This window comes from Paroedura picta, chromosome 6 (assembly GCF_049243985.1).
Source record: "Paroedura picta isolate Pp20150507F chromosome 6, Ppicta_v3.0, whole genome shotgun sequence".
Lineage (NCBI taxonomy): Eukaryota > Metazoa > Chordata > Lepidosauria > Squamata > Gekkonidae > Paroedura > Paroedura picta.
In genome coordinates this window covers 77,853,262-77,879,518 of record NC_135374.1, presented here as the reverse complement: position 1 = coordinate 77,879,518, position 26,257 = coordinate 77,853,262, and the positions used below count along the sequence as shown (strand labels likewise).

Genomic DNA, 26,257 nt, shown 5'->3' with positions numbered 1-26,257 from the left:
TAAGAGCCCACGAACCAGGCAGAAAAATAGAGGCACCCCCCCCCACACACACACACACAGCCCCTACCCGGGGAGGCAACGAGATTGCTGCATTCCTCCCCCAAACAGGGAGGCATGGGTTGGGTTGGGGGGGGGGGCACGCGCCGGGCCCCTCGGAGTGCAGAGAAGCTGCTCTGCTGCAACAGGAGTGGGTGAACCGTAAAAGCCCTGCAACCAGATGATCCCTGAAAGAACTGCGGTGGCCCTGGAGAGAAAGGCGGGTGCGCTTGCCCTTTTAATGCCAAGGCGCCCTCCGTCTGTCAGAGGCATTCGACCGATCCCTTCCAAACTGGTAGCTGCTGTCTCGGGGATGCCTGGCAAAGCGAGGAAGGGTGCCCCGGCTCTCTCCACGCGTGCTGAGAAACTGCGTGGGGGGGGGGGGCAGCAGGAAAGGCCGCTCCTCCCCCCTCTCCCGCCGCTAAGGAAGGCGGGCCAGTCTCCGCTGGATGCGAGGAAGCGGTGCCGCCGCCGAGAAGCAAGAAGGCCTGCCAAGGGGGCGGGGCGGGGCGAGGCGGGGAGGACAACCCCCCGGTGGACCCCAGAGCTACCGGGCCTTTGAAGGATGCGCTCCCCCCCCCCCCGCCGCCAGATGGGATTGACAGGAGCGCGCCCCTTGTCGTATTTGCGCCGCCACCCTTTATTTGCCTTGTGGGGGCAACAAGCAGGCGCCGGGTGGGATGAAGTGGGGTCATCCGAGGAAGGCAAAGCGATCCGAGCGGAAAGGCAACGGCGCACAGGCGGAGCCGTTCGAGGGAGCAGCTTGGCTCCTGGCGGTCACCTGGGCGTCCCCAGGACCCTGCGCTCCCCGGGCCGGCGCCCTTGGGTTTGAGTCCTCAGTCATTTGGCCTGAAAGAAACACACAAACGCTCGCCGGGCTCCCCTTCGGCGCCTCTCGGTATCGCTTCTGTCTCTCGCTGAGCTGGGGGCTTCTGGAACAAGAAACTTCTCCGCACTAGAACTCCTGAGCCTAGCGGAGAGGGAGGGATGGGGGGGGGGTCCTGGGGAGGGGTCTCCAATGCAAATCTGGGCCCCGCCCCCCTCCCAAGCATGTAGACCGCGGCGTGGCAGAAGCGCCGAGCCCACCGGGGACGCGTCGTCTGGCAATGGGGGCGCCGATCCGGCAACCTCGCGCTGTGCCGCCCGCCTAGTGCCTGCGAGGGGCCGGAGCCGAAGGCAGCGCCAGGGCGGCGAAAGCCCACAGCTGTAAGCGTCGTCCGAGCCACGTCCTGCTCCTTCGCCCCGCGAGCATGGTGCGGATCGCTTGGGGCGCTTTCCTGGCACTTTCCTGGCTGTCTCTGGTGGCAGGTGCATCTGCGGAGCCTGTCAGGTGAGCTTGCAAGAGGGCAAGGGCGTTTCCACAGCCTTCTGCCCATCCCTTCCCCTCCCTTCCTTTGGATGGCCATTCTGGGGAGTGCGTAGGATGGCTCTGAGAGGCTGGCTGGCTGCTGCTGGGTGAGGCACCTCTCCCATTCACCATCACAAACCTGCATGGGTTGTGGGACGACGGTGGAGCATCTGCGTTGCATGTCAAGGGTCCCAGGTTACCCTTGGAACTGAGGCTGTGAAGGACCCCTTGCCCGAGACCTTGGGGAGCCACTGCCCATCAGAACAGGCAACAGGGACCTGGGGTCTGGCTCCATGTGTGGCTGCTCCATGTGACCATGTCCCTCTTTCAGCACACTTTGATGCTGGAGTGATGCGAGGAAAGTGTAGCCTGGGAGGCTTTTTCACATATCCCATTTTCTCTTTTGCTACTGCTGTTGCTCAGCAATGGACAAGTGTGAGCATTCGCCCAGAGTTTAGATCAGGGCTCAATGTGAACTGGGATTTATCTGCAGAACTGGTTTTGAATGTGAAGATTCAACCCTGCAACATGTGAAGTGCCAAAGATGTGGGTGCTGTGGAGCCAGGAAGAGTGCATTTCCAGCATTGCTGACTTAGACAAAGAGCTGGAGCTTGTTGGTCGTGAAAAGGGGATTCTGAGCAAGAGTGGGGCTAAGAACCTCGTTTGCTAAAAACAAACCACTATTTGACTTGGGCTGAAGCTGGGGCTCCCATGGGGCTGGTGTCAAGCTTAGGAAGCATTTAACCTGCCGTTGGCTGACTTGGAAGATTAGGGGGAGTTGGGTTTTGCGTGATTTGCTTAGAAGAGTTGTGGAAGTTTCTGATAACAGACAGCAGGATATGAATAATCAGGACTCCCCCAGCCTCCCTGCGTGTACTGTAGCCCTCTGGTTCCCCCACCCCCAACATCTGCTTCGGGTGGGGAAGGGGCCTGAGAACAATGCAGTGAAGATCTGCAGTGGGAGGGGCAAATAGGCAGCAATCACCACCTCCTCCTAGGCCAACAGAAATGGCCTTTTTCAGTGGTGAAATGACAACCATGGATACCACTCAATGGAAGTTTTAATTGTCCACTTGTGAGCTCAGCCCTAGAAAGGGAACAATGCCTTTAAACTTGGAAGGGATGATGAGGAAGAGGGTGGTTCTGAACCTCTGCAGAATGTAAGTTTCATGCTCAAAGACTCCTTCCCTGCCAGGAATGGACGTTTGAGGGCACAGTGGGGTACAGAGTCTACTTGGGAACTACAAACCACCCAGACATGTTTAGACGATATACACTGCACTTGTTCAAAGTGATCCTTGTAACCAGCAGTCACGTTCCCTGTTGGCAAGAGATCACAGCACCAGGCTGCTTAGAAGAATAAAATAATGTTATTAAGAAGAGAAAGAAACTTTGTATAGGAAGAGGAGCATCCTGACTAACTCTTTAACTGTTGTTCTGCATTCTTTCTGTCTGTTCTAGATGGCAAGCAGGGAGGAAGTGTGCTCAAAGGAGCAGGAGATCTCCAAAGAGCCAATCAGGTCCCTGGAGGAGACTATTTGAAACACAGTAGGAAGTTCCTACTGCTTGGAGGATCATTGTCCATGGGGTCACGATGGGTCGGACACGACTTCGCACCTAACAACAACAGGAAGTTCCTAATTTAAGTATTGCTCAATATGCATCTCCTCTGAGGCCTGATGTAGGATTTTCCTCATAAGTTTTTGAATCATGCACAGTAAAGGTCATGCACATTCCAACACTCCCACATTACTGGTGGGGAGTCAAAGCTGAAAAATAGAAGCTGGTTGGCTGACATGAGATTTGAACCAGCTCTTTCTGGGTTTACACTCTTAGAGTGCAGTCCTCAGCAACGTTATATGGCCCTTCTAAACTCATTGGGTTAGGAGAGATGCAACTCCTTTGGGACTGAACTATGCATTACTCAAATATCCCCAGATTAAGATTAAGAAGAAGGTGAGATGTTGAGATCCAAGGGTGCAGTTCCTTAAACAGAGGAGTCAAAAGAAAGAGGGGAAAAATGAACCATGGCAGTGCGGTATTGCTTTCCTGGCCAAGTTGCTGTGCTGTTCTTCAGCCCCTATTGAATTTGTCACCCTACCAAGGAATGGGTGGGATTTGAGGTGGGGAGGAATTTCAGAAGAGTATGATGCTATGGAGTCCACCCTCCAAAGCAACCATCTTCTCCTGGGGAACTGGTCTCTTCACCTGCAGATGAGCTATAATTCCAGGAGATCCCCAGGGCCCACCTGGGGAGTGGCATCCCTAGTCTATTAGATCCTAGTTGACACATGAACCATTGCACCACAATGCTTGATCATTCTTCTGTGGCATTCAAGATGGTGTAAATATAGTTTTCAGGCAGTTTCCTATCCAGGCATTACGTTGACCATGATCCCTCATCCTCATGGTTGCTGCATCATGGGTCTTCTAGTCAGCAGTGTTACTTAAATATCAGTAGAATACTGATCTTCACATTACTGTTTAGAGTTAGAACTCATTGGCTGATGTGCCCTCTTTTAGAAGGGTTGGGAAACAGGTTGCTTGGGCTTTGATCTTTAAATTATTGCTGGTAAAACAGTGGCTCTGAATGGATCTCTCCCAGTTGTCAGGGATGCCTTAGGCTGATCCTGAATTGAGCAGAAGAAGAGTTGGTTCTTATATGCCGCTTTTCTTTACCCGAAGGAGTCTCAGAGTGGCTTACAGTCGCCTTCCCTTTCCTCTCCCCACAACAGACACCCTGTGAAGGGGGTGAGGCTGAGATAGCCCTGATATCATTGCTCGAACAGCTTTATCAGTGCTGTGGCGAGCCCAAGGACACCAAGCTGGTGGCATGTTAGATTAGAATTCCGCACTCCTCACCACTACACCAAACTGAAGTTCTGACTAGATGGTCTGAATAGCTCTTTCTAACTCTACAATTCCATGAGTACAACAGTGATATTTAGCGGCATAGACTGATTCCTTGCTGCTCTTCTTTTTTCATTTATATGTTATTTTTCTGATTGTCATGGTGATTTTTTAATGCTGATTGTTGCATGACAATTGTGAGCTGCTCCGAGAACTATTGATGGCCTGTGGAGATCTGTTTGATAAAAAGGATGAACCCATAAATATGCATGACACTTTGAGACTCAGGGGTGAAATGATTTACCCAGCTGTCAGCCTGGAGTTACATATTCCGAAGGTATGCATATTTTAGTGCAATCTAATATTTCTTGTTAGTGCTAAAAGTTGCCAGAAACCTGATCTAAATTCTGTGCTTTCTGAAGTATATATGGTTGTGCACAATCATTCAGCAGCTGTTGGTTTTGGCACCAGCTTTGCATAGTTTTCAAGGAGAGCTATCGCCAGGTGTTCTCTCCACAATTTGAAGGTGGATCGGAAGATGACACTGCAGTAGGGAATTCGGGTTTAAGGATTGTGAATGCTTCAAAAGTTACCATTTGGGGAGGACATTCAGATGCATAAATCAAGTAAAGGCATATCACAAGTTCACATGGCAGTTCTACACAGAGTTCTAAACCCGTTGACTCTGGGCATAGAAGGGCTCTTTATGGACACACTACTAGAATAATCTGCATCCCATGGACTCAAGCACAAAATTTCCATTGACTTTCATAGACTGAAATTGGTGTCTTGATTTGCCTAATATATTGTATTATTATTATGAGTCCTATTTTCCCCCATCTTCATTCCAAATAGACATTTTTGTATGCATTATCTACCATTCTCATAGTAACGGCTAGTAACATCCCTGGTAGAGGCTATGGGATATGTCTTCCTTTTACCCTTAGCTGTTAGTAAGATGGGAGCAGCAATGAGAATGCTCATGGTTGATATAATCCATATATAAACCAATGAAATACAGATTACAATATGTTCCCTTATTTTGCTGCATTACTGTGAACCTCCTTCTTTATAGCAGAAGATTCCGAGAGCAATCCTGTGTAGGTCTACTCAGAATTCTTCTCAAGCCTATTCAGTGAGCTCTTACACCCAGGAATATGTTATTAGGATTGCATAGATAGATGTGTTTGCTGTATAGTAGCATCTACAGCTAGATCTTGCAAGTGTGATCTATGGAGGTGTGTGGATGTGGGTAGAGGGCTGTCAAGATCAAAATAGCACCTGAGTTATACTAGACAACAAGACTTCATGTAGTACAAAATACTGTTTGCAGGACTGCATATTGAAACCTGTGTATTATTAGTGAACAATGCCTTGTTGCCTCACTGGATCTATATAATTTTTGGATTAAATGCAGCATGGAGCAGATACATTGCAATCTGACCTTAAAAAGTAAAAGTGATAAAATATGATTTTATATTGATACAAATTGGATTCACAAAGTTACAACCTTCTTAGTCAATGGGTTTAGAAGACTGTAACTCTTCTTAACTGTTATTAAAAGGCATGGCAGGCTGTTTATAAGATCAAAGTTTTGATTTCTGAACAGTTAAGAGAACCAAGCAGAAACAGAGTTGGAAGGGGAACAATGGCTCTGGAGCACAGGATATATATCCTACGAACTTTATCAGAAACATCAATTGGTTTGGATTTTTCATGGCACTTGAAATTAATATGATCTGTTGATCTTATAAAGATAATCCCAACTCATCATATTCCCAGCGTGTTTGTGATACTTGCACAGCTAAAACAATTGTAGGTAAGGATGTCTTAAGTGAGTTACATGAATGGCAAGATTATGCAGTGCATCAGCTGCAAGGCTGCATTAGCTCGGATTACTCGTGTAAAACAGTACATTTGAATATTCCCTTGTATTCACTAGGGCTCCTAGTTGGCTAAAGAATTAAAATTAATTGCTTACATTGTAATTGATCAAGCAAATTTGCCACTTAACAAAAATGAGGCTTCTGAACAAAAAAGTATATATTCTGAGTAATCAATATATCAAATTTTCAGCATGGTCCCTTTTGTGGATACTGACATCTGGATACTGGACACACAGACAAACAAGACAGATGTTCCTATAAACCTGGGGAAAACCCCAGTTTTGTAAAAAAACAAAACAAAACAAAACAAGCAAATAAAAGTGGGAGCTATAGCTTTAAGAAACAAATGTCGCCATTGGCTGTTGTTTGGCAATCATAGCAGTACTGCCAGTGTTCTAGCCTTGATTTTTGTCAGCAAAATGTAGGGGGCAGGGCAGGGCCTTTTCTAGGGCTGTTTTGCCCTTTGCAGGAGGACTCGGAGAGCCAGGACCAGATTCAGGGTAACATCCTGCCACCTGACCTACATGGCTCATCCAGGTATGACTGCTTGATGCTGTTCAACAGTGGCCACTACATGAAAGGCAGTGCAGCATAATGGTTACAACGTTTTAGACTAGGGGTCTGGGAGGCCCAGGTTAAAATACCATATATATTTGCATTTAAGCCAAGTTTTTCAGCCCTTTTTTTAAACTGAAAAAGCCCCCTTGGCTTATATGCGGGTATTAAAAAACCCAGCTTCCAGACAAGACAGGAGGATGGGGGTGGGATACAAGTATACTTGTCTGAAGAAGCAAAGGCAGGAACAGCAGAGATACAGCAAGCCTGGGACGGAAAGAGCAGTCTCTGCCTCCCCCCTCCCTGCCTGAACAAGGCTAGTACAAGGATAGCATGTGTTGCAGGAAGCTCTGAAGCCTCTGTCTCAGAGGGAGAACAGAGAGCAGAAGGAGGAAATGCCCCTAGAGGAAGGAATAAAGGCAATAATGGTCAGAAGGAGGAGGAAGGTGGGAAGAAAAGGGGGGGGGAATGCCCAAAACAGGGGGGAGGGGAGGAAAGGAGTAAAAGCCACTATCCAAACACCACCCTCGGCTTATATGTGAATCAATAAGTTTTTCCAGCATTTTTTGGTGTAATTAGGTGCCTCGGCTTATATGCGGGTCAGCTTATATGTGAGTATATATGGTACCTGTTTTGGCATGGAAGCTCACTGGGTGACGTTGAGTCACTCATTTTAATTGTTCTCTTGTGTCCCTTTTTTAATGATCTACACTGTTCAGCTACAGGAGCTTATGATAGACATTAAGTATATTTACTTAAAAACATATTCCACAAAAAGATGAACAACACAAAGGAATACAAGAATGCTAAGACATATGGGCAGGAAACAGCAAAATTAGAATCAGCTTGGAAAAATGAGAGCTAATGCATCTAAAGGGAAAACGAATCAGAAACACAGGAAATGCAGAAAGAAATCCATACAAGATAAAATACAATAATTAATAGCACTTCCCATCAGTTGTACAGGAATGTAATAGCAATAGTGTTTGGGGATTTTCAGTTCACATTTCAAGATGAATAAACATTTCCCCTTCCCTGCTGTTCTTGACTAAAAAGTCTGAATGCGTGGAGTTGAAAAAAAATATTTCAAATTACTAATTCTGGACTAGTGCCACAAATGTGGATAGAATTGCTACTAAGTAACATGAAGTTTCTTCCTGTCTACCAGGGTTTGTCAGCCAGGAGGTTGTGAAATCTTGGGGTGTCTTGATGGCCCTGGAAGGGTTTCTTGAATGGATGGGAGTTAATTAATTTAAATATATATTTTAAAATTGTTAAATATTGATTGTGGTATAACAATATATAGCCATGTCACATGCACACCCTCCCAAAATGGCCAGTGAGAGGCCTGGGTAGGAAGGGGAGTGACCACAACTATGTATAAGCAGCTATGCTTCCCACCCATATTCTTCATGATCAGACCACTTCTGGGGATTCTCAAAGCCTGAAGAATATTTCGGGGGTTTCTCAATGGTAAAAAAGTTGAGAAAGGCTGCTGTAGACTGTCACAATTCAATAGACCACAGTGATAAGATAAAAACAGTCCAACATCACATCTCTAAAAATTTAGCCTGTTTGTATCTTCCAGAAAACATACAAAGTTAAGCCAAAAGTTCTACTTTAAAGTGTAGTTCAAATTAAACCCACACCAAAATATCCTAAGCTTTTCTCAGCATAGCAAGTTGCACTTTGTATAGGTCAGATCTCTTCATATAATGGCATTATGATCTCTTTGTGCTATGCTGATACAGAAGGTCTTTGCTGATACGGTCTCATCAACTGTGTCATAGAAGCCTTTAGAGATAACAAAGTACATTCACATTTAGTTTCCCCATTTCAGCTGTCTTCCGAAAGAGAATGCCTGTAACAAGGGCTTGAGATGCAATAATTAAAAATAAAATAAAAGGTATACATAGGCTACCAGCCCACCAAATAAGTTTTTACTACACAATTAAATAGATAACAAATTAAGTTACACATAATCTTTAAAAAATCGATATTTAGGCCAAAAGAATTTAAATTTCCCCAGTGCTAAAGAATCCCAGCAAATCAACTAGCTGCCAAATAAAAACTACTGTTGCATACAGACCTTAATCAAAATCAGAATAAAGTGGTGGTTCCGCACAACATATTTTGTAGCATATGGCTTCAACCATAGGCCTGATGGAACAGCTCTGTCTTACAGGCCCACTGGAATGGTTTAAAGTCCCAAGGGCCCTGATCACATCAGGAAGAGCATTCCACAAAGCTACAGACAGGACCAAAAAACTCTTGCCCTGGTCAAAGCCAGTTTTTCCACTTGGTTAATCACTAGTTCCTTTCTTACTCCCTTATGACACTGGTGGGGTAGGGATGCCAGCCTCTGGAGGGGTAAGGCCTGGGGATCTCCCAAAATTGCAGGACTCTGATTTTGTAGTTCATCTCCAAATAGGGTCCAAAGTGGCTGTTCCCGCCTGAAGCAACCAGCATTGTCGCACTGGGGGAGGGGAGGTGCTGGTACACCAACGGCCGCACCTCCCCTCCCCCCCCCCACACCATGGCGCTGGCTGCTTCAGGTGTGAACGGTCGCTTTGGACACCAAAGCGCCCAACCCTATCTCCAAACTATAGGGATAGTTCCCATGGAGAAAATGGATGGTTTTGAAGGTGGATTCTATGGCACTGTGACACACTGAGGTGCCTGTCTACCCAAGGCTCCACCCTCAAATCCCTAGGAATTTCCCCACATGGAGTTAGCAACGCTATGTCCCCCCTCTCCCCACCCATGGAGGGCAGGGGAGAACTGGCAACCCTCGGTCTGAGTAATACTTTTCACCTTATGGCCAGTCAAAGTAATTGCTCAAAATTTGTATTATATTGCTTATCCTTATCCACTGTTGGTCCTCTATATATTTCTGAAACAGCCTAGGGGGTGGGACGTATCCGGCTGTCCAAGTTGGAAAAGGGCCAATCAGGGTGCAGCCAGCTTTGTCCTGATTGGCCCTGCACTTGCAGCTCCTGCCCTGGACTCTAGCTTCTTTGGTCTCAGACGCCTCAGTGCCTGGAGCCAGCAGCAGGTGAGAGTGCCCTAGCCAAAGGGTTGTTGTGGAGGGCTTGCTAATGAGGGCCTCCCGGCCTCCCGGCAACCCAGGGGCCAGGGGAGAGAACCCTTTCAGGGCCCGTTCTTAGGAACAGGCTTTGAAGCTAGTCATAATAATAAGATTGTAACTCTGTAATAATAAAAATTTAAATGAGTATATGTACAAATAATATGTATTTTTTCTGTACCTATTACACACATTAAGGGTTCTTTTGAGTGTTAGGATTAGCATAGCTATGGCTTGGGCTGCAGAGTCATGATATTTAGAGTGGCTGTTGGGGCTCAGGAATAGTTTTTTCCATTGTTGATCCTGCTGAATTCAGATCGATTTGAACCCGGGGTTTTCTCCTTCCTCCCACTTGAATTTACGTTAATGCAGACAATCTGGAGTGCTGCACATTTAGGAGTTTGGCTAATCCTTCTGTTACAAATGATGTTCTATCTTATGTCCAGCTCAAGAGGTCGCAGGCAGCTCTTACCTGTGAATCAACCTGGAATCTGTCGCTATGGTTCTAAGCTTGACTGTTGCTATGGCTGGAAAAGGACTAGCCAAGGACATTGTGAAGGTAACAATGACAAAACTGTTGTTCCTTTTTCTCTTGAGATATATGCTTACCTTTGGATTTGAAAAAAATAACTGCCTAATGTGCCTGCCAGAGGTTAGAATAAAAAAGACATATGGAAATTAGATCCATATAGCAACGTTTAACATGATTTAGGTTTTAAAATGGTTGGACTGGAACAACCTGGTTTAGCTGAATATATTGTAAAGCCAGAAATGAATGTTCTGATGATTTTTATTTCATATCACTGGTTAACAATAACTATTTAAGAAAGTACATAATGATAATTTACTCCATAGTATACATTAATAGCAAGAAAGCATTGTTAATATTGTATGTCCCTGTGAAAGAATGCAAACACTCTTTATTTGAGACAATTTATTTTAAAAGTTCTGTTCAACTTTTGTTCAAAAAAATATTGTCCAAACTGGTTAACACTAAAAATTAATTTTTAAAACCGGCTGGGTGACCTTGGACTCACCACAGCACTGATAAAGCTGTTCTGACTGAGCAGGAATATCAGGGCTCTCTCAGTCTCACCCACCTCACAGGGTGTCAGTTGGGAGAGGAAAGGGAAGGCGATTGTAAGCTGCTTTGAGCCTCTTTCAGGTAGTGAAAAGCAGCATATAAGAACCAACTCTTCTGCTGCTGCCCAAAGCATCCCTGACAACTGGGAGAGATCCATTCAGAGCCACTGAACCACATATGCCTGGTTCTACCCCACAGCAAAAAATAAATGCAGCTTTGATTGGCAGCTTAGGAAATCAGTTGGCTTGCGTGACTACAGAATTCCTGTGTTAATGTAGTGCCATTGTTGCCACTTCAAACACCTACTTAGATACTGAGCCCACATCAGAGTAGCATAAGAATATAAGAGCTCTGCTGGATCAGACTCATGGTCCATCTGGTTCAGCATCCTTTTTCACAGAATGGCCAACTAGTTGCACTGAAGGGCCAACAAACGGGCAAGACAGAGAAGCCAAGGTTTTCCATAGATGTTACTTTTAGAAACCAACTGTACTGTGAGCCATCACTACCTCCACTGGGAGCGGATGCCATAATGGAATTTTTTTTTAATTTTAATTATTTTAATTTTGGGGTAAAGGTGTGTTGATTTTGTCTGTTATGTACCTGTTGCCCATCAATTCAGTGCTGTAAGTTCTAGTAGTGTAGAAGGGGGGCAACTGATTGCCTGAGCTACGCCAGCCCCAGACGTAATCAGGAAACGTGAATTAGTTCCGCAACAAGACAAGTGCTAAGCCAAGTCAAATTCAGTAATGGTCTTATTTGGTTGGCACATACATAACTCCTTCAGTCAAATAAATGTTAACAGTTTTGGTTAAAGGTACTCTCCCTGCCTTTTTATTGGCAAGATACAATTAACGGAGAGTGACAACACTCAGGGTGACCTTCGGCATTTTAGTCAGGGAGATAAAAGTGAAGCTATAGAACTCTGTCAAAGTATGCTTCTGAATCCCGAGTCATAGGGTCTTCCCTTGAACTGGCTTTCTGATCAAATACAAAAAAGAGAGTTTATCAGAAAAGAATTTACCAAAATCATTGCAGCTAATCGATAACCTTGACTCAAGTGGTCTGAGTACTGGTGTCAACAGATCATGAAACACCTTGAACTGGGCTGGATGAAATTCAACTAATGTAGTAGTAGTGGAGATAAGGGGCTGTTGCCACCCCTGCCACCTAATAATCCTTTAAGTGGTCTCTGAACTTCCATTCAGGTAGGTGGCCATGTTGGTCTGAAGCAGCAGAACAAAATTTGAGCCACATGGTTTGCGTTTGAGTCCAAAACTTTGGGAACTGTAGCTAAAGATCACTGTAGTTTTCCTGCCTTCCTTTCTCACTTAGCATTGATCCAAAACTGCAGGGGTATAAATTGGGAAGACAGAGGGAAAATGCAGCCTTTGAGCAAGCCAGGCAGAGAGATTTATAGCCAGGTGCTTTTGATTAAATGGCATATGCTGTCCTCAGCTATGCATGTTATTAGAGGACTGGTAGTTTCTAGCATTCTAACAGTTTACTAAAATGCATAAAATAATTACCTACGTTGCTGATCAATTTTGAGGCCCCTGGGAAACTGGTTTAATGATGGCTCAATGTTTTGTTTTGTTTTTAAATAGCTTCTAATCTTTTTTAAAGGTGGCATAAAAACTAGGGAGAAGTTTGAAATCTTTCTCCAGATGGATTTTGGCAAGGCTGAGCAAATTCATAAAATCTTGACTTTAGAACTTGTCTTGTTTATTAGACATTGCATATGCTGTCTTAATGAGTTTAGGTTTTGGTGTCTAGCATCATGAACAAGAGTTCATGTCATAATTGATATAATTACCAGACTTCTGTCCAGCGGGGACAGCTGCCAAAGTAACTTTTTTTCTCTTTGGACCAATATTAATGTTCATTTCAGATAACAGTGGCAGTTGAAATATTCCCATCTGCTGAATGGAGAAGTCCCATATTAATCATGGGGTTTTGCGTGTGTGCTGTTTGTGCAACTAGTTCAGCTGAAGCCAGTGCTGGAGTAACAATGATAGTATGTAAAACTTCCTTAAAGAAACAATGGCGATTTTGCTTTCTTTTCTCTTGCAAACTCAACAGAACTGCCTTCAACCAGTATCCAGTTTTCTAAGCTGTTTAAATTCTTTATTGGCTGATTTTTTGGCTTGAGTCAGGTATGACGTGTGTTGAACATCTAAACTGACATGCAGGCATTCTTTGTTGTATTGTATTTTCTTTATTACCCTGTTCCTTTCATAGCAAACCACTTTTGATCAGGATTCCTTGCTGGTTGAAATATCATTAAATAATTTGGAGCCAAAGATAGTTTTAATCCACCAGATGTTGATGTTTAATATGTTTCAGAGGAGCATTACAGGAAACAACAGGATTTAGTTGTGTTAAGTTTGGAAACCTCTGAACAATGTCCAAGGCCCCCTGCAATTCTGCAGTAAAACATAGTTAATAACAAGGAAACTCATATGCTATGAAATGGAAGACAAAATCTGTGATCAAAATATTTACTCGGGAAGTGCAGTTAAGAAAAGATCTAAAGCAGAACCATTGTGTCCCTTAACCTCACTAGAGTTATTAATCCGTTGACTGCACCAGATGTCACTGTTTTTCTGATATGCCACACTGTCTATGATGGCACTTTGTTATCAGTTTTATATCCCCATGGTGCCTTTAAAATTCCATTTCCTTGCAGTAGCAAGAGCAAAAGGAGGGAATAATGACTTGGCACATATACCTGACAAGCATGCTATATAACTGAAATATTTAGCTCATGCTCACCCTGCACAGTATAATCTCTCATGGGAATTTCTGAACCCTGGACATGCCAAATGCAAATTTTGGCAGGCATTCTCCTGGAAAAGGATCCTCCTGGCCACCCTCACCTGTTAGGCTGGTGGGAGAAACAATGGAGGCTGGAGCTGATGCCAGGCTGGGTGTTGACATCATATTCAGGCAAAACCCCGAATGTGGTAACAGCCTAAACACCGGAAACCCTATGGAAATACTTTGGTTACTATCCAGGAAGGGTTGCCACTTCTGGATTGGGAATTTCCTGGAAATTTTGGAGGTAGAGTCTGGGGATGGTGGAGTTTGGGTAGAGACCTTAACAGGATATAAGGCCATAGAATCCATTCAGCAATTGTCTTCAGAGGCATCAAACTTGGTCACCTAAAAATCATCTGTAATAGTGAGAGGCATCCAGGTCTGGGTTGGAGGTTTGCAAGCCATTGTCCAGATAGCTGCTGCTCCTCCAGCATTCCTGAAGTTGCTGGACTGCTACCTGACATCCTTATTGTTCACAGTATTTCCTGTAATCCTTTTTGCAGCCGTACACAAAATCTTAACAGATACTGCCATTCAACTCCAACTTGTAGTGTGCTAAAAGCTACAATCAGATGAGAATGAAGGTCCATCACACCCCAGGTACCTTCAAGAGGGAGCAGGAGTTTAATTTTTTTGAAAACACACACATCCAAGTGGATCAACAAAGTGAACAAGTCCATATGGGTAGAAGTAAGAGTAAAAACGATCATGGTCATCAGCCAGTTCTTTCATTATCATGTTCTTTTCTGGTTTTTTGGTTAAAACACTGCAGAAGCCTTTGATTAAAATTAACATTGGCATGAAATTCAGAGGTATATCTGAAGCCGTATTGATGCATATAAACTTCCCGGGTGGTCATGTACTCTGTAGAAATAAAAATCTAAGAATAGTTAGTGTGAGGTATTGTTGTATGTTAGTAGGTCTATGGCAACCAGCTTTTGTGATGTTCAAGTGGTATATTAGGTTCTGATTTGGAAAAATTTTCAGATCCAACTGTCTGAACAGTTATTCTTTTATTCTTCCTGCATCATCAACCATAATTGTTAGAGGAATTGAATGAGGGTTAAACCAATCCACAAAGAATGTGCATTTACAGCAACCTAGAGCAGATCTGGTAATGATTAGGAAGGGAATAAAATCTGCAACATTATGTTGACATAATTGTTTTCTGAGGAATATTTATTAAATTCCATAGGAAGCAGAAAGGATAGAAGTAGACATAGGAGGGAGAATACGGGGAGAGTACTGGGATGATGGGGCACTTTTAGAACAAAGACTGAGAGATTTTATTTATTTGCATTAGTTAAAATATGAGAAGCCCTTTTAAAGGGATTTACCACACAGACCTTTCAGCAAGGTAAATGTCATGTCATGAATAGCCCATCTTTTAAATGGCTCTGGAGACATTTTGCAAAACTTTCATTCAATTTTTAAGATTGCAAACTTTCATTTTCACATTGCGATAACTCACAATATTTAATCTGTCTGTGAAGAGGAATAGAGCTTGGTGTATTAATGTATTCGCCTCTCTGCAGCAGTTTTCAGATGAGGGCAACTTCACTTTAGTAGTTATCAGGCTTAGCTTCAAACCCTGTTCTGCCCAGCCAAAACGGGCAAACAAAAGGAGCTATAAAAGGAGGTGGCTGACCTTTTCCCCCTGATGTTGGCTGCAGTTATGAGAGTTGTTTGAATTTTCCATCACATATCAGCTCCCATGAATCAGTATGAGAAACTACAATTTCCCTCTGGAAAGTATGGCTCCTGTAAATTGTGATTTCCGCTTTTCTGCATCCAATTGGAACTGAGAAAGCAAAAGAAGAATAGTATTTTACAGAGCATCTACTTTATGTTTATTTAAATACTTTATGGTCCAAACAGAAAAAAACAGTGCAGCTTCCATCAAGTTTTTAAAGACCATAAAACATAATATAAAATTTGGTCAAGTAAAACAGCAGATTGTTTTTAAACGCATTGAAATAGCACAGTCATCTTTACTACAATGTCAAGCAAATTATAAATTCAGAAAGTTATAGTTTTGAGCCAGCACCTGAAAGCCACCCAGCCCCAGTTCCCAGCTTAATAAGGCAAACAATTGAGAGAGAGAGAAGGCCTGTCTGATTATGGTGCACAGCTTTTATGGTGCAGTGCCAGGTGCTTCCTGGCAAGCAGAGGGTGGGTGGAGACTTAACAGCACCAAGGGAAAGACTAGGCTGGTGTTGCTGGCAACGGAGCAACAGCTCTTCTGGCATACACTGGAACACACATCATCACATCACCAACAACACAGGTCACTCTAATAACATTGGGCAAAAACGTTGTGGTAGAAATTGCTCCAACCATAGAGCTTTTGCTCAAAGACCAGAGCATCCCAGCATTACTAGTCACTAGTCAGAAGGTAAAGTCTTTCTTATGAATGCATTTCAGCACAGTAACAGGAATATCAGTTGGTGCTGCCATCAGTTAGCCATCTGTTTCTCTCTTTTCCACTTCCTCCCACAGCCGTGTGTGAACATGAGTGCAAGTATGGCGAATGCGTGATGCCAAACAAATGTAAATGTTTCCCTGGATTTGTAGGGAAAACCTGCAGTCAAGGTAAGTACAACTTCCCCTGTAAAATTAAAATAACTGTTTTCATTTAATGTGTTCTCTAGTGTCCAATATAACCTTACTTGACTCCATCTGCTAACTAAGAACAGACTTATCACACTCCAGAGAATGAATTTTAGTTTGAAAGTTGCACACAGTTGCCCATCAAATTAAGTCTCCCCCCCTCCCCCATCAAGTAAGCCCCAGATATAGACAGCAGCAACTATTGGGCTGGAAAGATCAAGAACAGGGAAGGCAGAAATGATCAGTGCTTCACTTATCCTCTCCCAGAGTGGGGAGAATAGAAGTAATGGAGCATGGCAGAAGAACTGCTTTCTCCTTGGGAGTAAGCAAGACTGGCTTCAGCTTGACTGAGAAGTTCATGGGAAGATAAAGGAGTGGTCTCTGGCTTGCTTATTCCTGTCCTCTGAAGGACTGTCATTGAGCGTCATCCCCTTTTCAGTCCATGAAGAGAGGTGGGCATACTTGTAAGTCAAGATGTGGAAGAAAAACCGGGGGGGGGGGGGAGGAATTAGGGGAAAGGACTTTTTCTGTATAAGATAAGGATGAATAAATGTGATAAAAAGGTAAAGGTAAAGGTATCCCCTGTGCAAGCACTGAGTCATGTCTGACCCTTGGGGTGACGCCCTCTAGCGTTTTCATGGCAGACTCAATACGGGGTGGTTTGCCAGTGGTTTGCCCCAGTCATGACCGTTTACCCCCCAGCAAGCTGGGTACTCATTTTACCGACCTCGGAAGGATGGAAGGCTGAGTCAACCTTGAACCGGCTGCTGGGATTGAACTCCCAGCCTCATGGGCAAAGCTTTCAGACGGCTGCCTTACCACTCTGCGCCACAAGAGGCTCATGAATAAATGTGATATTGTGCCTTTATTCTGGCATTGAGGTCCTCAAAAGGTGCATTTATTATGCTGTTCATCAGCAGGAAGGAGCAGCTCAGGTGGCCTGGCTAATTGGCGCTGGCTCATGCTGCAAGTGGCAGCGCAAGCAACATCAGGAAGAGGAGCCTTGGGTGTCCATTTAGGACACTGTTCTCCTCCTCCCCACCTCTGTGTGTGGCCAGCAGGCAAGTGACCCACCCTCCCTCCCTGTTCTTATATGTTCTGAAGTTGCTAGATTTGAATTTGTTTTCGTCACAGTGGGTTTTGCACATGTGAATGAGCCTGTTTTGTGGGGAGCCGGTGTGTGATCAGACTCCCCTGATGGGTTTGGGGCCTCCTTAAGGGGATGGTGGTAACAAACTTGGGGCCGACCCGGCAGGGTTGTTGTTAGTTGTAAAGTTGTGTCTGACCCATCGCGACCCCATGGACAATGATCCTCCAGGCCTTCCTATCCTCTACCATTCCCCACAGTCCATTTAAGTTTGCACCAACTGCTTGAGTGACTCCATCCAGCCACCTCATTCTCTGTCGCCTCCTTCTTCTTTTGCCCTCAGTCGCTCCAGGGAGTCCTTCCTTCTCATCAGGTGGCCAAAGTATTTGAGTTTCATCTTGAGGATCTGGCCTTCTAAGGAGCAGTCCGGGCTGATCTCCTCTAGGACTGACCGGTTTGCTCGCCTTGCAGTCCAAGGGACTCGCAAGAGTCTTCTCCAGCACCAGAGTTCAAAAGCCTCAATTCTTTGACGCTCGAGCTTCCTTATGGTCCAACTTTCACAGCCATACATTGCAACTGGGAAGACCATAGCCTTGACTAGACACACTTTTGTTGGCAGGGTGATGTCTCTGCTTTTTAGGATGCTGTCTAGATTTGCAAATCTAGACAGCATCCCGGCAGGGTAGGCCAGCATAACTCGTTCATGAACAGATGGCTCTGAGGGTAGCTATGGAAGTTTGCACCCTTTGGCCCACCATCTGGGTCGTCTCCCAGCTTAGCGGAATCCAAATGGAGTTTCGTATTCCCAGCGGGGAATAATGACAAGCTCTTTGGATTCAGGGGTAGCAGTCAGTGGGCTGCTCAGGTCAGGCTCATTCCCATGTTGCACCAACCCTCCAGTGGGAGTTGTGGCCATTTATAAGCCAACAAATACTTAAGTCATGTTTTCTTTCCACCAGACCAGCCAATAGCTTTGTAAAGGTCCACATGTAACCTTTTTTGGTGCAGATCCTCTCCAGTCTATCCTTCTTAGTCTGTCATGATCACATAGACCCTCAGGGCATGACTGAATGTAGAACAAAAAGATATTTACTGTGTTTTATTATTTTCAGTTTTATGATTTAGGCCATTTTCTCTCTTCCAGTAGACACAAAGTTTCCTATAGAGATGGAAGTTTTAAACATCCGGTGTAGCTGTCGAATGTTAGAAAAGCAGCCATTTATATTGGAAGATAGACTATAATGAGAAGTGTTTCTTCTGACACCATCTCACCATCAAACTGTGCTTTTTTGTGACCTAGAAGAAAATGCCACGCAGCCTACAAAGCCACACAGACGTGTGAGCAGAGGCTGATAGCATTTCACCTGCACTCAAAATATACATAGTCTAGCTACATTAATGCAATTTAGTGTCCAATCTATTCCTTATGAAACTTATACATTTTATAAACAGGTTATGAATTAGACAATAGATAAATAACCATATAGCAAGAAGGTCTACTTCTCTCTTGGATAATTTCTAATGGGCATGATCCAGCATGAGTTATGGTAGAGAATTAAGCATGCACTTAGTTCCCTGTTGAATTCAAGGAATGTAAAGCTAAATCATGTACACTCCTTGCAAGCAAGCTTAAAATTCTTCTGCTGTCTACAGTTGGCTTTAGGCAGCTAGGTAGATCTCACTATATGATTTGCTTTATCTTGCATTTTCTAAAATAGGGATCCATCTCAGTATTACAGTCCCGCTTTGTCATAAACATACTCCTTGTGCTCATGGAATAAAGAAAAAATATGGACTGTGTACATGATCAGAGTTTGCTAGTTGCCATTTTCCGTTTCTGTTAAAGTTGGAATTTATAAACTTGATAGAAAGCTGAGCTTAATGGCATGCAACTCATTCTAAGAGCTGAGCTTTGTGTGCATTTTCTTGTATCACTCTTCTTCATCCTTCCCATATTTCATGCCATATTGAACATCTGTCCCATGAAAACAGTTCTTAATTTATGAGAAAGAAGCAGGAGGAAAGCCCTTTTTATTCCTGGCTTTTCTCTTCAGGCACCTCTCAACAGAAGGAAAACTGCAGGGATAATAACCTATTATTATGAAGGCCAAGAGCCCTTTGTGTGGTAAGCAATACAAGCTGCATGGTGCAAAGCTGTCTTAAGGGTCTCTCTATGACATCTGCTCTGTACCTGAATGTGCTTTTGTTTCATATGTGTTCCAGAAAGTCCTTGAGACGTACGTTCAGTTGCAAAGATTCTGTGGTTCTTGAGCATTCATAGTACAGTGTTGGAGGCAAATGCAGTCATCACTGTGTTACTGTGATTGCTTTTGTGGAATCTGGAACATGAATGACAGCCCCCTGACCATTTGTGCATGATTTCTTGAATTATTTTGTTTGTTTTCAGCATCTCTCAGAAGACTGTAGGCTTCCATCTCCCACCATAGAACTCAAAAGTCAGAGGTGTCTTCTCTGTCTTCCAAACCGCCATGAGGCTAATCCTCAGCTGCTGTGTCCGCCATTTTATGAATTCTTGCTTTTTAAAATATGCAATTCCTTTTGAAGTTGTTCTGCTGTTCTGGAAAGCAAAAAATAACCAAATTTCCTGCCTCTCTTCAAAACAGAGGCAAAAACTATAATGTGTATTCTCTCTGCTCTGGAAGAGGCTGTGCTGACACTATTAACGTGGAAAAAGACATCTGTGCAATTATCAAACAAATGGGTAAAATCCTGTTGGGAATTATGTAGAAAGTCCCTAATTTAGGGATCTAGTAATTAGTGCTGACAGCCCAATCAGCAGAAGGTAGTTGACAAAATTTAAGTTTTTGAGAGCAATTGTGGCATCGTAGTTAGCGAAATGGACTTAGAACAGAGAGGCTTGGTTGCAGATTTCAACTGTCTTGAGGCTCATTGGGTGAGTTTGAACCAGTTGCACTTCTATGCCTAAACTGAGGTCCATTCCACAAGACTTAAATATAGCAGAAGTCTTACCTTTGGTAAACGCTACAAATTCAAGGTTCCGCATGACGTTGCAAACGATCTGCAACACTCCTGCAACACTCCTGCAAAAAGCACTTTGTTGTAGTGCTTTTCGGGGAATCGGAAAAAGTGGATTCCCCCTGAAAAAACCGCTACACTTCTGAGCATAAGCTGCAACAAACCAGTGAAAGACATGTGCGTTTTCAATGTAGCAGTAGAAAGAAAGTCCCTCCCCCGTTCTTGCCCTGAACTTCTGGAGAAGCAATCGCCATTTTCCCCCCCCTTAGACCTGCGAAAGCAATGAACGAGCGAGGCTTCTCTGGCTAAAGTCCCTCCACAGAAGTGATTTAAAGTAAAACAAATCTCCCTAAGTTCCCAAGCACAACACAGCTCCCTGTTCGGCACTACCCGTAATTTCAGCCACAAATCGCGCCCATGGGGGGGGGGTTCTACTTGAGGAGCGTGTAAACGATTAATCGCCATCTCCTACACCAGCAAAAAGGTCTTTCTGATGCAACGATTGAACACAGATTCATTGCAACGGGTGTGTTTGGTTTTTAAAAAAACAGTTCTTAAAGGGAAAGGGGCTTTTCGGGAGCATGAACACAACAGCCCATTGGCTGTTCCGTTTGATTGACGGCCAGGGGCGGGAAGAAGCGCAGAAAAAAATTGCTTCCTTTGTTGCGATTCCAGTGAGACCGTAAACCTGTGGGGAATGAATGAAACACTACTGGGACTTCTATATTCCACTAAAGAAAAGGTACGTGGAATGACGAAATTCCACTATTTAATATAGCGTTTCTGCATTCTGTGAACAATTGGCAACATTGGTCCTTGTGCGGAATGGCCCTGACTCAGAGGATTGTTGTGAGTATTCAGTGGAGGAGAACCATGTCACAATGAGCATCTTTGGAAGAAGGTGTCACACCCCTGCTGCCGCCTCCCATTTCCCAGGGGTTGCGAGAGCAACTGGAGCCAGCAGCTGAGTCAGCTCTGGCTGAAGAGGCTGAAGAAACAGGGGCAACTCTGAGAACCTTGTACCTGTGGTGACAAATCCAGAAAGTCAGCCTATAACTGACATTGCATAAGGAATAGAGGAAAGAAAATAGTTGTTGCATCCTGTCTCCTGGTAGAAGACACTTCCCATGTTTTCCAAGAACTTCACATTTGTGTTCCTAGTGCATACTTACCACCAAATGGTCTGCTGAATTCCCTTCTTTGATTAGTCAGGCTAAGTCACTTCCTGGAGATACCTTCATTTTCTACAAGGAACTGAAAGCATGAAGTAAACCTAGTGATTTTTTTCCCCCTTCAAAGATTCATGTGTTGATTTTATTCTGATTATTTTGGCAGATATAAATGAATGTGGATTGAAACCACACCCCTGTGAACACAGATGTATGAACACTCATGGCAGCTACAAGTGCTTTTGCCTCAATGGGTATATGCTCATGCCTGATGGTACCTGTGCAAGTAAGTGACAAATAGTATCTAAGAGGCAGTAAATGGGACATAAAACAAGATTAAGACACTGCTCTGCCTAATCTCAAGGTAATCTGTTTTGCAGCAGGGAAGAGTAGCTGATTTATTTATATCAAATTAATTTTGCAATCCTCAGGATGAATTTCCCTCTGCAAGTGGTGCTTAGGACTTACACCAGAGGAGACACACCTAGGCTTGGGCTGCTTATGTTCCAAGAGGCCCTCCCACCCTCAGTCAAGGCAGCTTTGCTCTGCAGTGAGGGCGTCCAAAGCTGCCTCAGCTGGAGGTGGGCTCCTGGAGCATGAGCAGCCTGAACCCAAGCATGTCTCCTTAGGAGTCAGTCCCAAGTACCTCTTGTGGGCTGGATTGTGGCTCATTCATAAGCACATGTGGGCTTCAGGCCACCACTATGGCATCTCCAGGGGGAGGCTGACTGAGCCCAAGAAGGAAAGAGCTTTTATTATTATTATTATTATTATTATTATTATTATTATTATTATTATTATTATTATTAATCATACTTATATACCGCCCTCCCCGGAGGCTGGAGCCTCACAAGGCCGGTGGGATGCAGGCATCCCATTGCAGGTAGCCTTTAAAGTGCCCCTTGAGGCTGCTGCCAAGACATTTCCTGGGAAAAGACACCCCCTCCCCTCCTGGAGATTGCCCCTCTTGCAATAAGCATTAATTACAGAGTGCAGACATGTCTTTAAACAGCATATAACCACATACACACCATATAAAGCTTTAATTAACAATGATTTTTTCCCCCAGCAGTCCGAGTCTTGTAAAACACAACCACATTGCTAGGCTCATTATGTTTCTTAAAAACAACCTGAAATTGACACGATGGAAAAAGTAAGCAATACTGGAGCTTGTATACCAATGAAGAGGGGAGATGCACTAATGTTTTGCTAAGATCACTACTGGACAGTAATTGCAGCTTGAAGAATCTCTTCTTACAATGTTTTAAAAAAGATGTCCAGAGTGTAACTTACCCAATAAGGAAAGACCAACCATACCACACAATTTGGACAGTGGAGCAGTTGTCTCTGAGGAGTAGAAAGGGAGAGAGAAATCTAAGGGAATCATTATGCTTTTGAATTACCTTTGCCTTCGGAGCAAAGCAGGGGGGAACACCAGTACAAACCCACTATCAGAAAATGTGGGGAAACAGCAAACAGAAAGCAAACTGAGTACAGAATGGAGGAAAATCCATGCAGGAAAAAAAGAAAGCCTGATACCCATGCAAAGTGAAAGTGGGGTGAAAAGCAGAACTAAAAAGAAAATCTGGCAGGAATGCATTGTGAAAGTGAAGGAAAACACCAGTGCACAAAACACCTTAGAATATTTAGGATGGCATTGTTCAAAAAAAGGGAGACATATGGGAGATGTGAATGAAACAGCCATTTTATTTGCTATTTTTGCTACGGCAATTCCTATTACTAAAGAAATTTCACTTAAAAAAATTGTACAGGTGTGTTTCTTCAGCAGTGATAACCAAAACAGCAAGAAAAATTGCACTGCATTTCTTCTTCTTCACACGCCACCCATAAAAGTTCACATTCTAAGTAAATATTAATTTATTTTACTAATTCTGTCCTTTGATGCACTAGTTCCTATTGCCACCCTGACTTTTGACAAATATTCTGTATTTAAAGATTCCAGGACATGTGCCATGGTGAATTGCCAGTATGGTTGTGAAGAGGTGAAAGATGATGTGCGATGCTTATGCCCATCAAGTGGACTGCAGTTGGCACCAAATGGGAAAACATGCATAGGTACCTCTGGATGTTTTTATGTCCTTATTATCATGAACATAAACCTCTCATAGGAACCTGAACTGACTAGTGCTTGATAAACATAGTGAATTAAGGAATTATTACAATTCTAGACAGAATGTTTGGGAATTACTTTGGTAGGTTGAATGGTGTATAGATGGTGCAGTTATATAACAATAATTAACTAGAAGCCTGAATCTCAAAAAATCTTCCTACCTGCAATTTGAAAATTAGCCTTTGTTACCACCACCTCTGCCTAGGGATGGCTAAACACAGGTCAGTTCAGTTAATTTCCCTATCACCTGTGGTGATCAGACACCTGATTCATTGATGAGATGTTCAGGTGTTTGCAACTGTACAAATGTGCATGCAGGAAAGAATGCAGCCATTTTAAACATAGTTGACTTCTGATCTCCTCCTGGGGCTGTTTTACTCTGTACATAGCAAAGTTTTAAAGAGGGGAATGGGGGGGGGGGAATCAGAAGTCAACTCACAGCTGATCAATTGGCAGCTGGAATGTTCTGATCTCTCATCCTGGAAGCTTAGATGCCTCCCAAACTTGCTGAGATGCTGCAGATTTACTGATGGTGGTGATGAGAAACCAAAGTAATTTCCTTTCTCATCTCCCCAGCCAAAGCTGATAAAGAAAAGCAGAGAAGCTGGCCTTTTCTCCTCTCCATTTTGGAAAGGGAGGGAAAGGGTCCTTTTGCAACTTCACTATGTAGCTGTTCTGTTGAGGCCAAATGGATAAGAACTCCCAGTGGATCTGACCCATCAGCCGGCAGCTATATATCTAGTAGAGATCAGAAGTCCCCTCCCATTTGGATCACAATGTCAGCAGTGTGGGATACTTGCTGCTGCAAGTAACAGATAAGTAAAATGTTACCAAAAATAGGTGGTTAAAATTGCTACCTGCCATAACTTGTGATGTTTGTTCATGTGTAGAGATTGTACAAAGGCACAAGAAATAGGGCAGTAGGGAAAAGCCAAAGAGAAGGGTACTGGTGACCAGATGTCATGGCCAAGGAGGAGGAAAACAGGTGACAAGCTGAGGAGAAAGCAAAGGGGTGGGTGAATTGGTAGGCATTGGAGGGATATGGGGCAAGGGGAGGTACTAGGCAATTAAACAGAGGATCTAGGGGCAGCCAGGGGGTGAGATTTCCCCTTTCCCCATAAACATCCATGATTCATCTCTTGTACTGTGGTATTTGTAATACTTCAGCAGCACTGGGGGAGGTTTAAGGACCTAGAGGTCCTAAGGAGCCTTGGTTTACAGTATCTCCTCTTACAGAGTTCTAAACACCTAATCACCACAAGCACTATTCTCAACAAATGGATCAGTGATGCTATTTATAAAGCAATTATTTCAGGAGTCCCAAGCAAGTTGACATTCTTCCCACATTGCAGCACAGTTCCTGAGATGAAAATATGGTGAATTGCTTAAGACCATCTACAGTTTGTAGATAAGATGGGAAATTACTTCCCGAGTCATGGCTCATTACACTCGAGACACTTCATTCCACCAGCTTTCTTTAGAACACCTTTAAAACTACTCACCTAATTTGCTGAATGGTGTAGGAACCTTTGTACTGGTGGGACAAACTTAGTCTTTCTCTCACTGTCTCACAAATATGTCGCACATGCGTGAAATAGCAAGAGACAGTCTCATTGTGTCTTGGCTCCACCTCTGATAGGGCTGATAATTAACATACCACAGGACAATCTGTGTCTAGTAGAGCAGAAGAAGTTGCTGAGTTTCTAAGCACTTTGAAGTATATGTGCTTCTTTGCAGTGCTGGCATGCTCATTTTTTCTGTTTGGTTTTTTTTTTAAAGCAGAAATCAAAAATAGTCATCCCCCACTGCAAGACTATCCTCTTCTCTTTCATGGGAACTGGATATTGTAGTGCTAAATATCAGTTCAGTGTGTGTTCAGTGTCTAGAAAGGTAGTAAAATAAGCCTTTTCTCATAATTTTTGCATGCTTTGATGTTGCCTTTCCAAGCTGGACAGTGTATTAGGCTTTAGATAAAGCAAAGAATTACGTGTGTCATGTAGAATATATCTTCATCCCAAGAATCTTTGGGGAATTTAGAGCCTCAGAGGTTTTTGACAAGCACAGGAAATGAACTCTGATTGTGACTGCAGACATTCATAACCATTCAAGAAGAAAAGTCATTAAACATTAACAACATGGAAGCCCCACTCTGCAGACATCTTGCAGCCTGTGGCCACGTAGCTGCAACAGCAAGTTGTACATGGAAATCATGATCTGATGTTTTTTCTCTGTGCTAGAAAGCATAGAATGAGCCCATGTGATTTCTTGGCCTGGTTGCTAAACAATAAACATAAACAAACTGCATTCCTTTGCTCCCAAATTTGTTGGATTTCTGAATGGAAATATATATACTCTTTATTATTCATTTATTATTAATTTATTAGATTTTTATACCACCCTAGACTTGATTCTTCATCCATATGCAGCCAGCTGGCTTGGCAACTTTCAGGTGGAGGCCTGGAAACCTTCAGAAATATGGGGAAAAGACAGGATGAAAGAGAAAGAGACAGAGAAAAAGAGAAAGAAAGAGGGGAGAGGGAAGAAAGCATCAGTTCTCCTGGAGAAAATAGCTGCTTTGGAGGGGCACTAGCCCTCCCAC

The 26,257-nt window shown here is 43.7% G+C and overlaps 1 protein-coding gene and 1 long non-coding RNA gene across 6 annotated transcripts in view; one reads left to right on the top strand and one right to left on the bottom strand.

The window, feature by feature from the left end:
- The first annotated feature begins 613 nt into the window (after positions 1-613).
- EGFL6 (EGF like domain multiple 6) overlaps positions 614-26,257 on the top strand; it is a 48,327-nt gene continuing 22,683 nt past the window's right edge. The window contains exons 1-5 of one of the 3 annotated variants that reach the window (XM_077343208.1): positions 614-1,366; positions 10,207-10,319; positions 16,164-16,256; positions 21,694-21,813; positions 23,484-23,603. In XM_077343208.1, the coding sequence (XP_077199323.1) occupies positions 1,287-1,366; positions 10,207-10,319; positions 16,164-16,256; positions 21,694-21,813; positions 23,484-23,603 (526 nt within the window). In that variant the 5' untranslated portion in view covers positions 614-1,286. Of the gene's footprint in view, positions 1,367-10,206; positions 10,320-14,227; positions 14,265-16,163; positions 16,257-21,693; positions 21,814-23,483; positions 23,604-26,257 lie in introns of those variants that run through there. The other 2 variants (XM_077343210.1, XM_077343209.1) reach the window with 2 other exon arrangements.
- Positions 25,806-26,257, bottom strand: part of LOC143840121 (uncharacterized) — a 35,036-nt gene continuing 34,584 nt past the window's right edge. For all 3 annotated transcript variants that reach the window (XR_013232033.1, XR_013232034.1, XR_013232035.1), the window contains one exon: positions 25,806-26,123. This is a non-coding gene — a long non-coding RNA (uncharacterized LOC143840121). The remainder of the gene's footprint in view (positions 26,124-26,257) is intronic.